This window comes from Limulus polyphemus, unplaced genomic scaffold, assembly GCF_000517525.1.
Source record: "Limulus polyphemus unplaced genomic scaffold, Limulus_polyphemus-2.1.2 Scaffold592, whole genome shotgun sequence".
Classification (NCBI taxonomy): domain Eukaryota; kingdom Metazoa; phylum Arthropoda; class Merostomata; order Xiphosura; family Limulidae; genus Limulus; species Limulus polyphemus.
The window spans coordinates 246362-258943 of record NW_013666202.1 but is presented as its reverse complement, the minus strand read 5'-3'; the positions used below and the strand labels follow the sequence as shown (position 1 = coordinate 258943).

The 12582-nt window shown below is 33.8% G+C and overlaps 1 protein-coding gene and 1 long non-coding RNA gene across 2 annotated transcripts in view; both read left to right on the top strand.

The window, feature by feature from the left end:
- The first annotated feature begins 2907 nt into the window (after positions 1-2907).
- Positions 2908-12582, top strand: part of LOC106459318 (serine/threonine-protein phosphatase 2B catalytic subunit 2-like) — a 98157-nt gene continuing 88482 nt past the window's right edge. Inside the window, exon 1 of the mRNA XM_013918927.2 lies at positions 2908-3147. Within this exon, the coding sequence (XP_013774381.1) occupies positions 3099-3147 (49 nt within the window). The 5' untranslated portion in view covers positions 2908-3098. The remainder of the gene's footprint in view (positions 3148-12582) is intronic.
- LOC111085749 overlaps positions 3869-12582 on the top strand; it is a 26124-nt gene continuing 17410 nt past the window's right edge. The window contains exons 1-2 of the long non-coding RNA XR_002610552.1: positions 3869-3880; positions 4503-4513. This is a non-coding gene — a long non-coding RNA (uncharacterized LOC111085749). The remainder of the gene's footprint in view (positions 3881-4502; positions 4514-12582) is intronic.

The window sequence follows — 12582 nt, the reverse complement described above, 5'->3', positions numbered from 1 at the left end:
GCGTTGTAAGTCCGCAGACATACCACTGGGGGCAATAATAGTATAGTGATCGATGTTAAGGGATATTTATCTCACAGGGAAGATAATAAGAGGATCAGAGATTTTGTGGATAGACTGTTAATTTGAGTACAGTGCATGAAAAAAATTGATTAGTTTATTCTCATATGTTCAATCTCACATTTTTGTTGATTGAAAACTAATCTTAAAAACTGCATTCAAAATGAAACTAATTAAACAAAGGAAATAAAACTACATTAAATTTATTGTAAAATCGCAGTAACTTGAATTTATTGAAAGCAGAAGATACAAGAAACATGATGGTTGGTAGGAGATCAAAGAAAAACTCATAATAACTTCTAGGTCGACCCCAATCTCTCAGTCTTAGAAACAAGTGTAAGAAAAAGAAGTATGAAACTCCTGGAAATAAGTAGTTTTATCACCCACTTTTGATAATTACAGGTGCAGCCTTTCACTAAAAATGTGCTGAAAAGTAATACTGGTAAAGTTCTTCTTTATAGATAACCCTCAAAACTGAAGCTAAATTTCACAAGTTTCTGAACACTTTAGAAAATGTTGTTCAAATGGATGAATACACTATAGAATGGTATACTGAGGTTGGTCTCTCTTTTATAATTCATATCCCAGATCCATGCTTCCTTTGGAACCATTTCAACCATCTTTGATTGTGCTGAAAACAATGGTAATGATCAGGAGCTATTGCCTTGCGTCACAGTTTCCATTGCAACAAACATTTTTTCTTTCTTTTTTTTTTACAAAGGACGGCAAAGCCAATCTTAGACCATGTCGTCTTTAACAAACTTTTCACAGACCCTCCAGTTCATGGGGGCGTTGACTTTCAATACCATGTTTTAGCAGACCGAAAACACAAACGTTCATTGGAACTGATTTGGGAATGTGACAGATATGTGGTAGAAATGGACTGCTGTAATTCTACTTTTTCAGCCATCTATCTCATGAAAACAGCCATTGATTGCGAGGAGTGACTGAAATCTTGTGAGCCTATGCTAACGTCAAATTCTTGTTTATTATTTTTAGGTAGCGACAAATATGTCTAACTTCATTTCACTGCTTGTTTGTATGTCAGAGGGTTCTCTTTCATAGCAATAGCCTTCACTTTGAGAATGGGGGAGGATAAGATCTTTTGCTGAGACATGAACAAATGTAACACGATTTAGCAGTCAAAGAGGACGAGAAAACCTATATTCTCCATGGAGTTCTATCGCGCCAATAACAAATAAGTAAGTAAACATTACGACAACACAGAGTAATCTTCCGGATTGGCTTGGCTATGAATGCAGTTTCAGAATCTATTGTTACCCTAAGTTTCTGCTGTGCGAGTTTTCAGCTTCCTTGGAAAAAAATTGAATGTTCCCTTCTTCAAAATGTCACATCCTTTGGCTCTGTATAAGTTAACAATCCCGCTGTATGATTATTTCTCGTCAGCAGGCTGTGGCATAATTCTCCAGCCGTAAGTTTATCCGTCGAATAGTGCGGAATTCGCCGTGAATCTGATATTTGGGTAATGAACTTAGTGACCATAATACCACGGTTCGCATCAGCTATGAAATGCCACTGCACTAGCATCTACAAATTGAAGGATAGCTACCTAAGCTACGAAAAGTCGAGATCTGGTCTTATTAGTGTTTCAACTATGATAATTAATCCCTATTAGGATGAATTTTGTTCTTTTAGTTTCTGAACCCTAATATTCTGTTATCACTTGAATAAGAATGTACCCTCACTTTGTTTGACGTACACGCATTTCATCTTTTCTTTTAATAGCAAGTCACATCAAGAACTGTTATGTGTTGCTAGAGTTCGGTAAAATTTTAATATTAAAGTAGCTTTAAATTAATATACATTTATGTAAGGCTCCCACTCGAAATATTTGTTATGTTCCCAAGAAATTTATCAAAGTAGTTTTCACTTATCAAAAATGTGGCTGGCTGTTGCTAAGCGCAAAGTTACACAATGGGCTATCTGTGCTCTGTCCATCACGGTTATAGAAACCTGATATTTAGCGTCGCAAACCTGTATACTTATCGCTGAGCTATTGAAGGGGGGGGGGGGGTATTCAAAAGTAGAGGTTGTATGATGCGACGGACTACACTTCATTGTATCACCTGACAGTTATCTGGTAGAATGGGGTTGCTGTAATTCCATTTTATTTAGCCATCTTTCTCAAGAAAACAGCCATTGGTTGCGAGGAGAGGCAGGATGCTTATGAGCCTTTTCCAATATCAAATTAATGTTTATTAGTTTTAGCTACCAGTAAATACGTCCAGGTTCATTGCATGGCGCCCCACCCCCTTAGTGGCTAGGCGGTACGTCAGTGGGTTTATAACGCTAAAAATTGGATTTCGATACCTACAATGGGCAGAGAACAGACTGCTCATTGTGTAGCTCTGTGCTTTACAATAAACAAAATCATTGCACGGCTTTTTTTTTTTATTACGGTAGCCCACACTTTCAGGATGAATATGTGTAAAATCTTTTGTTGAGACATAAACAAATGTAACTGAATTTAGTGGTGAAATAAGGTGAGCAAACTTTATTCTTCAATATGACACTATCGCTTCAATGACAACGAAAAACATTTTTAACGCAGTAGAAAATGTTCATCAATACCTGTTATATTTACGATTCTAGCTACGAGAGGGCACAATAGTCATTTATAAGACGTTTGAGTTTTTTTTTTATATCTCGGTTAACAGTATTGTTACTTTGAAAGTATTCTTTTAACTATTGTTTCTTTTGAAGATTGAAGCTTATTGAATCCGCTTGGATTACAGGTTGACCATTATGAAACTGCAAAACTTAGTTATATTTAAGCATAAGTATTGCGAGTCGGATGCTGGTGGCTTCGATTAATGCTGTCCAATGAAGTAGCTCCTTTCCCGAGCATGAGGATTGGGTTGTGTGCGCGCAAAATTATGCGCAATGCAGGATGCAAACAGAAATTCGGGATTTAAGGCATCTGTGGTACTCGAGATATTGTATTATACCCGTCGTGATCTAGGTTTCGACATTGCCATCTATTTATGTATGCTGTAAAGTGAGGTTTAAGGCGCTTTAAAATGTCTGCAAATAACACCAAACCGTCGACGACAGAGCGGATCGTCAAAAGTAAGTTCTATTTCCGTGATTCAAGTTGCTATTATCTTTTCTAATGCAACATAGCGGAAATGCAAAACTATTCCGCCATTTTGGAGGCTAAGTTGGACACTAATAATTCTCAAAATATATATAAACCGAACGTTTGAGTAAACGGTAATGTTATAAGATAAGTTTGAAACTTCCTTCTACATTCTTGATCATGCTAAATCGTATACAAGGTTATATGCAAGAGAATCTTCATGAGCAAACGCGACTCCAGGTTAACCTGTTGGAGACTGGCTGCTAGTGCTACTTTTTACTTTTAGTTTTACTGTTAGAATATTATGAATATTACGAAAGGTTAAAGCCCGTATATTACAGATATATGATTAGCCATATAGTTAAGGTTAATTTGTTGCAAGCCTAAGAACTTTCATGAGTTCCTTATCTAATCCTACAAGATACATCATATTATCAGGTGTCTGTGTGGAACGATAAGTGAACATGGATTTGCCGCTTATATAATTACTACTATTACTAACATGAAATCAGTAAATGTAAATTATAATAAGCATAATAATAAGGTATAGAACTTGTTCAAGTAAATGTTTCAGAAACAAGTTCAACAAGAAACCTTACTCAGACATAGGTGATGCAAAATTTTACTGCAGTAAGATTTTGAATCGTGTAAATTTTAGGCCTAATGTAGGTTGTGTTGTTGCATGTTCACAATTACTGAATTAGTGATAAAAGTTTGTATAAAGTTACTTAGTCAGTTAATGTTATCCGTTTTGTGTAGAGAAACAGATAGTCACAAGAGTATTGTGTGTAGGTATTTATCATAGGTGACAATCATACGTACTAGTAACATAGGCCAGTTTCAAGTAATAGAATATTCTCATGTGACTTGTTCTTATGTTTTTGATATACAAATATTATTTGTAAAAAAGCCAGAGTAGTAACACTAACACCTGAACTTGTTTGCTTCTGTGACAACTCTGCTCTATTTTCAAGATATTTCTATAATAAATAAATATATAAACTTGAGATTAATCAGAATTTAATCAAGATATATTCCAGAACAGGGTCTAATTTTAACATTTTCCACTATAAAGTACCTTTCTTTTTTCAAAATTATTGACTTCTGTCAAGTCCTATTTTAGTTCAGGTGATTTTTTTCTTTTTAGAATGCAATAAACTGCTTGAGAGATTATTTAAATTATATAAATATTATTTAATACTTAAGTTTTTTTCTGTGACATATTGTCTTTGAAACCCCTTCAGTGTGTAGTGCTGTAGGCCACATTACCTAAATATTTATCAAACTAACTCAAACATTTTTATTTAGTGTAGTTAACTTGCAGATCTGATTATGCTGTATACAGATCATTTCTTTGTTTCTAGGTTTTATCTGGATCTAGAACTATCACTTTTACTCATCAGTTATAATCAGACTAGCCAAAAATTAAAATTGCCTCTAATTAACTTGCAGATCTTAATGTATTATATATATTGTATTTCTTGGTTTTTAATTATTACTTGGTTCTGAATTATCAACTTCATCAGCTTGGAAATGAAACTAACCAAAACAATTGAATCTACCACCTGATATGATCATGTTACATGCATGCCACATCCTCTAGTTTCTAGAGTCTGGAAGCAAAACTGACTAGCATATTTAAAACATCTATATTAACTTGCATGCCTGATCAGCTTATATATTGGTTTTATAATTTTTAAATTGTATGTATATGTTTCTCTAAAGATTGTCAAATATGTTATTGTTGCATGCCTTTTATTTTTCATGAATTCTTTATAACTTTTCATTCCTCTTCTATACCATCTTTTAATATTGTGTATAGGAGAGCCCAGATGGATCAAAAGCTCCCTTGTTGTCATTTAATGTTATGTTATAACAGTATGTATCAGTTATGTTAGCCTCTGTACTATAATTGTTATATAACAGACCTGGATTGTTTGGGTTGTATGTATTAGTTATGTTAGCCTCTGTACTGTAGTTGTTATACAACAGACCTGGAGAGTTTGGGCAGTATGTATCAGTTATGTTAGCCTCTGTACTATAGTTGGTAAATAACAGACCTGGATAGTTTGGGCTGAATGTATCTATTTGTTTTGTTAGCTTCTATTTTGGAGTTGGTATGTAAAAGATGTAAAGTATTAGACAATGCAGTGTATCCATTTTAGCTTCTGTAGCATTAACAAATTCCGTATTCACAAGTTCATCATTGATGATTGAAGTTGATTGAATCCAGAATATGTTTACAGAGTTGAATTTAAAGCAGTGACTGACTGACTTTTTTGTTGTTGTTGTTGAAGTAATTTAAAGACAAAGTAAAAGTTTCAATATTATTTTAACCTAAGTATTGGCAAAAGGTAACACAAATCAAAGTTATAGTGTAGAACTTGCAAGCTATTTTTTTTCTTTTAAAGTTCTTTCTATTGATCAAAAATTCATTTGTTTTGATTTGAAAAAGAATAAGTGGTCTGCATGTTAACTTACATGGATAAAGCCATTTGAATACTGTAGTTAGTTTGATGTTTATGTTTTATTTCATAATATGGTTAATAATATTTTCTGTATAGCAAATTATAGTGTGAACCTTGAAATGTTATGAAAACTCAGGTTTGTATGCTCAGTAGAAGAATTGAGCAAAGTGTGATTTGAAAATATTACATTGTTTTTATGAGTTAGTTTTCAGAGAGTTAGTGGAGCTTTAATTTTTGTTTTTCAAAACCCTTTTAAATATTTGCTTTTCTCATAGCCATTTCTGTGAATGTCATATTTTGATGAGAAAATTATATGTCTAAATCTTAAAACATGCAATATGTGAAAATTGATTAACTCATGTTTTGTGAATATCTTTCTCTTGAATATCAGGATGTAGTAGTGTTTAGAGATTAAATACTTGGAAGATTCAGTTGCTTGGACTATGTTCTTAAGGCAAAATTTGCATATATATCTAAGTATGTAAAACCCTTTTATCTTCAGATCCAACTTTATATCAGCTCAGCTGTCACTGTAACATTCAATTTAAAAGGCTAATTATTTTTTGTGCAGTTCTAAAATGATAAGCTTGTAACTGAATTCTACACATATGTAGTGTTAGTATTAAACCTATAAATAGCAAAAATATTACAAATTATTTTTGACTCCAACTTTCAGGAGGCTCAAAAAGATATAGTATGCTGCACTTGCAGACCTTGATTACTTAAGGATAACTTAGACATAACTTTGAGAAAACTTATACTATTAGAACAGCAGATCTGAAGCAGAAATCAAGGTAGCAAGACATGAAATAGATATAGTTAGAGCAAAGGTTGTTTTTGGAGGAGGGTGAGAATGACATTACTGCATTTACAAGAGTACACATTCAATAAAAAACAAATTTATAGCTAAAGTAATAGATTTAGTTAGCATTTAGTTACCAGCTTCTAATAAATTTGCATCTTTGACTGCTGGTAGTGAGGAAGAAGATCAAAAGGTTTATATAGTTGGGAAAACTCTCATTAAGTATACTGATAAAGATATTTATAGTAAGGAGCATAGAAAGACTAGGATTAGAACTTGCTTTCCCGATGCTAATGTACAGGACATCATAGAGTGTGTTGACTTCGGTTGCTAGTATCAAGGACAATTTTCTCTTTGTAGTGAATGCAAGAGTGAATGATGGTGGAAATTGTAAACCAGAAGAGCAGTTAAAAAGCTATAAAAGAACTCTTCTCAGGGACATAGGGATAGATCTATATAGACTTGTCTTTTTTTTTAGTGTGCTCCCTCAGACTAAATGTGAGAATGAACTACTGTGTAGGATCCAAGGCTTAAATGAAAACTTATCAGGGATATGCTTAGAGTAACAGAAGGACTGGTTGGGCCTGTGGGATACTTTTCAGAGTAAGGGTGAATTATATGCTCAGATGAGCTTCACTTAAGTAGTTTAGTTAGTAGGATGTTAAATTAATCTTACATAATAGTGAGGGTGCTTGGGGAATTGTGATTAAAAAAATTGATAGGGCAATAAGAAGTTTGAAAGTAGGAGATTTAGAGCAATAGTTCTAAATGTAAATTTGTGAGATTTAAAGATAAACATGTTATAAATAGCCCTGGTATGGATAAAAAGTGTTGTTGGCACTTTATATGACAGATATAGTGTGGTTTGCCAGTTCTTCTTAATGATGGTGAAGTTAATTAATATAATAATAATAATAAATAGACAATTGGCATTAATAATAAAAAAAAAATGATATAGTGTTATTAATTCTTACCTCTGATTTTAAAATGACTTAGATGAAAACTGTTAATAACTACAATTTGCTGACTTAATCTAGTTCAAGTCTATTGACACTGTGGTTGCTGACCTGCTCAGGGAACAATAAGACTAGCTTGTAGTGTGTTTTTGTTCATGAAAAGTGATAATATAAATAACTACTAGACCACACTAGACTGCTACTACTATATAATATCTTAGCCAGCCTAATGAGCCCTAGTATTGTGTAAATAGCCTCATTGACACTGGATATGGGAGATGTAGTATGGTTTACATATTATAACACATTCCTCTTTGCTTTCACTCATAAGTTCTTAGAAATAGGAAGTCAAGATTAAGCTTAGTTGCTTTTATTCTAATGTCAGGAATATTAGGTACAAAATGGATGAAACGGTAGACTATAATAGGAATTATTTTTAAATCCTAAATTATAAGTTAGTAAATAGTCAGAGACTTTTTAAGAGAAGGAATAGAGTGGCTCTTTATCTAATCTGTTTGAATTGAAAACATAAAAAAAATAGTAGAGGCTCAGTCTATACAGATTGCAGTCAAAGGTTTCGAAGGATAGAAAGTTTTTAATTAGTAGTTGTTTTAGATGTAGGCAATCTGATCAGACAGATGAGGTCAGTGAGAAATTGTACAGTGAGATCACAGCCTTATTAATAAGATTATTGATACAGTAATTATGGGAGACTAATATCACACACACATTGATTGAGAATCTATGGAGTGAAGTAGTGAGGGGGAGAGATTTCTTGAAGTTATTCATGATGGTTTATTGTACCAAAAGATCAGTCAACCAGAGGGGATTCAATTTTAGATTCATTGTTAACTACTAATGAAGTTATGGTTACAACAACTGAAGTGTGTCGGGGAACATGTGGAGAAGAGTAATCATTGCATAATTATTTAGGTTTGATGTTGCTACATGCTGAGGTAAAAAGAAATGAAATTTTAGTTCCTAATTTTCAAAAAGACAATTTTGAGGTCACAAATTAAGATTTGTGATTATAGAATTTGAATAATGAGTTAAAAGGTGATATGGGACAGACTTGGGAAATTTTAAAAATAAATTACTTTTAATTAAATAAAGGCATGTTCCTAAAAAAGAGGAAAATGATAACAGAGAAGATCAAACCTATTTGGCTGACTAAAGATTTAAAGGAGGAAATAAGTTAAAATTAGTTTAGTTGCGGTTTACTCCTGTGGGTTTAACAGTCATGTTGAAAATAAACGTAATGTTTTTTAAGGCTGCTAATTTTTAAATGATCCATTTTTTCTTAAACAATTTCAGTCATCCCCATATTCACGGGTGTGAACACAGTGTAACAGAGCTAAAAAGTGTTGGAGAGTTTACTATGAGACCTCATATAAGGTTATGAAAGTAAAGGTCTTGGAGTTTATATGTTACTTTACGAGGGCTATCGGATAATAAACTTACCTTTATTTAATCAACACAAATATGAGTGCCATTAAGTTTAATGAACAATGTGGAGTATCTCTTACTTATTAGTTGTTCAGAAGATAGAATTACTTAAATTTTAATCTATAGTTCGAGAAACTTCCTTCTAAAGTTATGAGATAACTCGTACATAATTAAATACTCAAATGTTAGCTATTCTATTGACAGTAGAATCTGTACTTATAATATTAAATTTCTGCTTGGAGCAAGCTACCAAGTTATTTAGGATAGTGATAAATAACAGTATTGAAATACTCGTCATTCAGGGTGCCATTAAAATACAGTTAGGAAGAGCTTGTTATTAATGAGGATGGTTTGTCATAAAGGGTGATGTTGAATAATTAAGGGTGGTGACAAAAATAATGTAAGAGGATGATAAAGAATGATTATGAAGGCCTTATCTTGAAGGGTGATGGTAAATGACAATCATAGAAGTTTTGTGATGAAGAATGATGCTAAGTAATAATCATGAAGTGTTTGCCATTAAGAGTGGTGGCAAATAATGATCTGGAAGGATTTGGAATAAAGATGGTGTTAAGTATTGATTATAAAGTGTGTTGGTAAATAATGACAATTAAGTATTTATCAGTGAATAAGTATTTCTAATTTTTTTATGATTTCTTTTAATCCTTGTTTTCGTAATAGAATGGAGCAACTGCTTTAGTTAGCCATAGCAGTCTGAATTTGTAAGAAGAATCAGCACAATAATTTAGTTTCTCACACAGATTTGTATAAGGAAGTATGGAATTATGGTCTGTATATAGTAAAGGAACCTCCTAGAGAAGGTTCTGTCTGTACAGTATACCTTTTCTGGTAACCAAACATCCACTCATGTTTGATGTATCTGGAGACTCATTAATGGAAGGAGAGGATTCTGGTGTTTGAATGGTGCTTTGGTCACTGGAATACACAACTTTGGCCTTGAATTTCTATAGGTGGGAGGACCTTGGGTGGCTTCCTGAGAGTCAGACAACTGATCATTTGTAGCTAGGGTATACCAAGTGGTATTATTGGACATTTTCAATGGCTATTGTAGACACTGTCTGGTGCTGGTGGTTGGGTATAGTGTCCAGGGAGCTATCCTTATCATCTGTAAACATTTGACACATTTTCATGGTATCCTCATGCATGGTGGACACCTGACTGCAAAAAGGTATGGAGGGCTCATTACCTATCCTGGAATATTTTCAGCAGAATTCCAAATCTTACCAATCATATAGCCTTCAAGAAGGCCTATGCCTGGCAAATCAGATGCCAAATCCAGAATTAATTATAGATTAAATTCATTTCCACCACTTTTTCCATCACTGTTTCTAAGGTCATTTGGGACAATATTCGAAAGGTAAATGGACGATGTACATCTCATCCCTTATCAATCTTTCAGTCCATTGGCCAAGAAGTCCTAACATCCTTAAGGAGTGTTTCTCCCACCACTCAAACAACTCTACCTGTTCTCCTGTCATCGAGGCACAATCTGAAATAACTTGCCTTCTTTTTTTTGGTCCAGTATTCTTTATGACTGTAATTGATGATTTCCTCTGGTTGAATTTAAAGTTGCTGTACATTGACATCCCATAAGAGATGTTGTGCCATCCATCTCCTGGTGCTCTCAATTTTGTGGTTCTTTTAAATTGGATTTGGCAGGAGGTGGAGTTTTTAGATGTATGTCATTGGGATATTGCCATTTGGTTTTCTTAGTCCAGGAAGGAGCCCAATATTCTTTCTTATTATAAATCTTTTACTTCAACTAGCTGACTATTTAAAAGTATGAAGTAAATGGTCATTGTTCATTTTGTTTGGTTCCTCAAATCAAATAGCCTTTCCTCTTATGCACAATCTGTTTTTTTTGTAGATCCATCATTGGCTTCCTAGGTCTCTACCCATGAATTTTGGAGTGGAAAAAATTGTCATAGTCAGTGCTTAAGGCACTGTTGAATTCAGAGGTGTAAAGCCATACTAAGTGAGTCTGAGGGATGATTTCTTGTAAAATTTTAAAAAGTGAAATGGTACTTTTTAGCATAGAGAAATGAGAGAAAATTGACAGCTTGGCATTAATATTTTTATGTAGAAATATTAATCAGTGAAATTACACATACACACATCTCAGATCAAATTTCTTCTTCTTCTTCAAATGTTTGAATGATGGGTACACCCACCTGCCACTGTCTATCATAGGCAGAGCACTGACCACCTGATTTGACTAGAAATGTCAACATCATATTTATTTCTTTTTTGAACTTGAGAAGAATTATAACACCACATAGAGGTTCATTATATTACAGAACCTGCATTTTCATCTATAATATTTTTTGCAGAGCTGTCATTCCATAACGTGTGGGGTCAACACTATCCCAATCCTTCCTATAGGACTAAGAGCACCTCAGGGTTGTGTCTTGAACATCACACTATATTACATTAAGACAAGTGTAATAATAAAAAAAATTATAAAGATAAGTAGGGATCAATATTTATGTAAGCTAGCTAGCTATAGTGATATAGAAAGTTTTAATGGTACAAAAAAATATTGAAACAAAAAAAGTCAAAACTACAAAAACTGAATTACTTAAGATTAAAAAAGTTAACCCTATTTTAGCTGAGAATAACATAATTACAGTGATTTACTGGACAAAACAGTGATGGATTCCTGTTAGAGCCAAGTAAATAGTTACTTTTTTACCATTTCTTTTAATCATGTTTTTGTGTATTTGATTGTGACAACTGTTTTAGTTAGACATAGCCCTCTGAATTTGCAAAAAAAATAAGAACAATCATTTATTTTCTCCCATAGATTTGCCTGAATAGTAGAGAGAGAGAGAGATGTGTATGAAAACAGTGTGATGGATGTGTGTGTGTATAGAAACTGACAGAAGCCTGTGTGAGTAGAGTGGTGACTGGCTGTGTGTGTGTGTAAAAGTAGAGAGTGGTTACTGGTTGTGTGAGTAGAGAGAGGTGACTGGTTGTGTGAGTAGAGAGAGGTGACTGGTTGTGTGAGTAGAGAGAGGTGACTGATTGTGTTAGCAAGTAGAGAGAGGTGACTGATTGTGTTAGCAAGTAGAGAGTGGTGACTGATTGTGTTAGCAAGTAGAGAGTGGTGACTGATTGTGTTAGCAAGTAGAGAGTGGTGACTGATTGTGTTAGCAAGTAGAGAGTGGTGACTGATTGTGTTAGCAAGTAGAGAGTGGTGACTGATTGTGTTAGCAAGTAGAGAGTGGTGACTGATTGTGTTAGCAAGTAGAGAGTGGTGACTGGTTGTGTGTTAGCAAGTAGAGAGTGGTGACTGGTTGTGTGTTAGCAAGTAGAGAGTGGTGACTGGTTGTGTGTTAGCAAGTAGAGAGTGGTGACTGGTTGTGTGTTAGCAAGTAGAGAGTGGTGACTGGTTGTGTGTTAGCAAGTAGAGAGTGGTGACTGGTTGTGTGAATAAAGAGTGGAGGATGCCTGCATGTGTACAATTGTAGATACCCTTAAGAGTATAGTTTGATGGATGCAATTGAGATTAATTTTCCTTCAGACATTATCATTTTACTTGAAACAGTGAATTTTTGCATTAACTTATATTACGTGTCTAAATAGTTTGAGTAGATTCCAGGGAATACTCTGGCTTATAAATAGTTGTTGCCAACAAAAAATTGCCTACCTCAGAATTCTGCCTCCAACTTTCAAAACCAAGAACTAGAAGCTAACTTTTAAACAATGAATTTGTTATTAGTATATATATAT